This window comes from Bufo bufo, chromosome 6, assembly GCF_905171765.1.
Source record: "Bufo bufo chromosome 6, aBufBuf1.1, whole genome shotgun sequence".
Classification (NCBI taxonomy): domain Eukaryota; kingdom Metazoa; phylum Chordata; class Amphibia; order Anura; family Bufonidae; genus Bufo; species Bufo bufo.
This window is the reverse complement of record NC_053394.1, coordinates 2,218,939-2,223,352: the sequence shown is the minus strand read 5'-3', so window position 1 is coordinate 2,223,352 and position 4,414 is coordinate 2,218,939. Positions and strand designations below refer to the sequence as shown.

At 52.9% G+C, this 4,414-nt stretch overlaps 1 protein-coding gene across 1 annotated transcript; it reads left to right on the top strand.

The window, feature by feature from the left end:
* Window positions 1-791: 791 nt before the first annotated feature.
* On the top strand, window positions 792-1,432 carry LOC121004330 (chondroitin proteoglycan-2-like). Its single transcript, XM_040436516.1, has 2 exons — window positions 792-808; window positions 895-1,432. The coding sequence occupies exons 1-2, from the start codon at window positions 792-794 to the stop codon at window positions 1,430-1,432; spliced, it is 555 nt and encodes a 184-aa protein (XP_040292450.1).
* Window positions 1,433-4,414: the final 2,982 nt, after the last annotated feature.

Genomic DNA, 4,414 nt, shown 5'->3' with positions numbered 1-4,414 from the left:
TGTTCTCCCCTCCTGAGGATCCGGTCCACCTTAGTTTCTACTGTTTTCCAGGGTCCCTATGGTATCTTCTAGGAGCTGGTCTACACATGGGGATATGAGGGCCTTCTTGGGCCCCCACCCTAGCCTCTATGTGTTGTAGCAGGCAGCCCGGGCTCAGACATTCACAGCTCCCTGAAGACCTCGCTAGCCTCACTATTAACACTTTCCTTCCTGTATTTATAATGGGACTAGTATAATATACTGCGGTGGCTCACAGGTTCAACTGACACCACTATTGTTCACAGCACTCTTCTGACAACTACTTGTCAGTCACATGACCCCATGTGATGAAAAGATGCTGGGAGTGATACTCCTCTGAGGACATGGCCATATTATGCCTGGGCTGTCATGGTAGATGGACCTTCTTCGATCCACTGGACACACCACACTTGCAGTTGGCGCGCACGAGGATGACAGCAACGGGTTGGCACGGAGGGGAGCACCATGGCTGTTTCCATCTTGTGCTACTAGAGGGAACATTGACCAGCATTCAGTATGTCCATGACATCATGTACTGACTGGTGCCATCATGTATAGTGTGAAGACACAGGACCAGCGCCAGGTGTCATGGTGAGGGAGAGTGGACCCCTTTTGCTACTATAGCCGTTTCCCTCTGGTATTTATGGAGGGAACATTGACAAGCCTTCTGTATATGCGGGACATCATGGATCCAGTCCTACTGCCATCATCTACAGTACAGACCCACACAGGACCAGCCCCAGGTGTCTTGGTGGAGGGAGCCATTATCTACCATGGTCGTTCCCATCTGGTATTGGTGGAGGGAAAATAGACAATCCCTCAGTAGCGGAGACTACAGCCGGGGAGTGTAGCGGAGACTACAGCTGGGGAGTGTAGCGGAGACTACAGCGGGGAGTGTAGCGGAGACTACAGCGGGGAGTGTAGCGGAGACTACAGCGGGGAGTGTAGCGGAGACTACAGCGGGGAGTGTAGCGGAGACTACAGCGGGGAGTGTAGCGGAGACTACAGCGGGGAGTGTAGCGGGGACGGGGAGTGTAGCGGAGACTACAGTGGGGAGTGTAGCGGAGACTACAGCGGGGAGTGTAGCGGAGACTACAGCGGGGAGTGTAGCGGAGACTACAGCGGGGAGTGTAGCGGAGACTACAGCGGGGAGTGTAGCGGAGACTACAGCGGGGAGTGTAGCGGAGACTACAGTGGGGAGTGTAGCGGAGACTACAGCGGGGAGTGTAGCGGAGACTACAGCGGGGAGTGTAGCGGAGACTACAGCGGGGAGTGTAGCGGAGACTACAGCGGGGAGTGTAGCGGAGACTACAGCGAGGAGTGTACAGCGGGGGCTGAAGCAGAGAGTACAACGGGATGGGGTAAAGTGGAGACTACAGTGGGGGTGTATCAGAGAGTACATGGGATGGGTTAGGGTCAGCCGGGGAGTGTAGCGGAGACTACAGCAGGGAGTGTAGCGGGGACGGGGAGTGTAGCGGAGACTACAGCCGGGGAGTGTAGCAGAGCCGGGGAGTGTAGCGGAGAATACAGCGGGGAGTGTAGCAGAGACTACAGCCGGGGAGTGTAGCGGAGACTACAGCCGGGGAGTGTAGCGGAGAATACAGCGGGGAGTGTAGCGGAGACTACAGCGGGGAGTGTAGCGGAGACTACAGCGAGGAGTGTACAGCGGGGGCTGAAGCAGAGAGTACAACGGGATGGGGTAAAGTGGAGACTACAGTGGGGGTGTATCAGAGAGTACATGGGATGGGTTAGGGTCAGCCGGGGAGTGTAGCGGAGACTACAGCGGGGAGTGTAGCGGGGACGGGGAGTGTAGCGGAGACTACAGCCGGGGAGTGTAGCAGAGCCGGGGAGTGTAGCGGAGAATACAGCGGGGAGTGTAGCAGAGACTACAGCCGGGGAGTGTAGCGGAGACTACAGCCGGGGAGTGTAGCGGAGAATACAGCGGGGAGTGTAGCGGAGACTACAGCGGGGAGTGTAGCGGGGACGGGGAGTGTAGCGGAGACTACAGTGGGGAGTGTAGCGGAGACTACAGCGGGGAGTGTAGCGGAGACTACAGCGGGGAGTGTAGCGGAGACTACAGCGGGGAGTGTAGCGGAGACTACAGCGGGGAGTGTAGCGGAGACTACAGCGAGGAGTGTACAGCGGGGGCTGAAGCAGAGAGTACAACGGGATGGGGTAAAGTGGAGACTACAGTGGGGGTGTATCAGAGAGTACATGGGATGGGTGTAGTGGAGAGTACAACAGGGTTGGGCAAAATGGGGAGAACAGAGGGTGCGTGGCAGATGTAGCAGAGAGTACAACGCAGTGGGGTAAAGTGGAGACTACATGGGGAGCTGTAGCACAGAGTACATGGGGGTATAGCAGAGAGTACTGAGGGGGTTGAAGCGGAGAGTATAGCGGGTTAAGGTAAAGTGGAGAGTACGTGGGGGGTGTAGCAGAGAGTACATGAATGGTGTAATAACGGAGAGTACAGTGGGGTGGGGTAAAGCGGAGACTACAGCAGGGGCTGTATCAGAGAGTACATGGGGGTGTGTAGTGGATATTAAAACAGGGTGGGGTAAGGTGGAGAGTACAGCGTGTGGGGTAAAGCGGAGAGTATATGGGGGATATAACAGAGACTACAGCATGGTGGGGTAAAGCAGAGAGTGCATGGGGGATATAACAGAGTACAGTGGGGTGGGGTAAAGCGGAGACTACAGCAGGGGCTGTATCAGAGAGTACATGGGGGTGTGTAGTGGATATTAAAACAGGGTGGGGTAAGGTGGAGAGTACAGCGCGTGGGGTAAAGCGGAGAGTATATGGGGGATATAACAGAGACTACAGCATGGTGGGGTAAAGCAGAGAGTGCATGGGGGATATAACAGAGTACAGTGGGGTGGGGTAAAGCGGAGACTACAGCAGGGGCTGTATCAGAGAGTACATGGGGGTGTGTAGTGGATATTAAAACAGGGTGGGGTAAGGTGGAGAGTATATGGGGGATATAACAGAGACTACAGCATGGTGGGGTAAAGCAGAGAGTGCATGGGGGATATAACAGAGTACAGTGGGGTGGGGTAAAGCAGAGAGTACATGTGGCGATGTAGGAGAGTGTACAGTGGGATGGGGTAAAGTAGAAATTTCATGATGGTGTATCAGAGATTAGGGCAGGGTGAGGTAGAACAGAGAGCACAGTGGGGTGGGGTAAAGTGGAGACTACATGGGGAGGTATAGCAGAGTGCACATGGGGGTGTAATGGACAGTACAGTGGGGTGGGGTAAAGCAGAGAGTACATGGGGGTGTAACAGAGAGTATTATGGGTGCGATAAAGCGGAGAGTACAGTCGTGGCCAAAAGTTTTGAGAATGACACAAATATTAGTTTTCACAAAGTTTGCTGCTAAACTGCTCTTAGATCTTTGTTTCAGTTGTTTCTGTGATGTAGTGAAATATAATTACACGCACTTCATACGTTTCAAACGCTTTTATCGACAATTACATGACATTTATGCAAAGAGTCAGTATTTGCAGTGTTGGCCCTTCTTTTTCAGGACCTCTGCAATCCCACTGCGCATGCTCTCAATCACCTTCTGGGCCAATTCCTGACTGATACAACCCATTCTTTCATCATCACTTCTTGTAGTTTGTCAGAATTAGTGGGTTTTTGTTTGTCCACCCGCCTCTTGAGGATTGACCACAAGTTCTCAATGGGATTAAGATCTGGGGAGTTTCCAGGCCATGGACCCAAAATGTCAACGTTTTGGTCCCCGAGCCACTTAGTTATCACTTTTGCCTTATGGCACGGTGCTCCATCGTGCTGGAAAATGCATTGTTCTTCACCAAACTGTTGTTGGATTGTTGGAAGAAGTTGCTGTTGGAGGGTGTTTTGGTGCCATTCTTTATTCATGGCTGTGTTTTTGGGCAAAATTGTGAGTGCGCCCACTCCCTTGGATGAGAAGCAACCCCACACATGAATGGTCTCAGGATGCTTTACTGTTGGCATGACACAGGACTGATGGTAGTGCTCACCTTTTCTTCTCCGGACAAGCCTTTTTCCAGATGCCCCAAACAATCGGAAAGAGGCTTCATCGGAGAATATGACTTTGCCCGAGTCCTCAGCAGTCCATTCACCAAACTTTCTGCAGAAGATCAATCTGTCCCTGATGTTTTTTTTGGAGAGAAGTGGCTTCTTCGCTGCCCTTCTTGACACCAGGCCATCTTCCAAAAGTCTTGGCCTCACTGTGTGTGCAGATGCGCTCACACCTGCCTGCTGCCATTCCTGAGCAAGCGCTGCACTGGTGGCACTCCGATCCCGCAGCTGAATCCTCTTTAGGAGACGATCCTGGCGCTTGCTGGACTTTCTTGGACGACCTGAAGCCTTCTTAACAAGAATTGAACCTCTTTCCTTGAAGTTCTTGATGA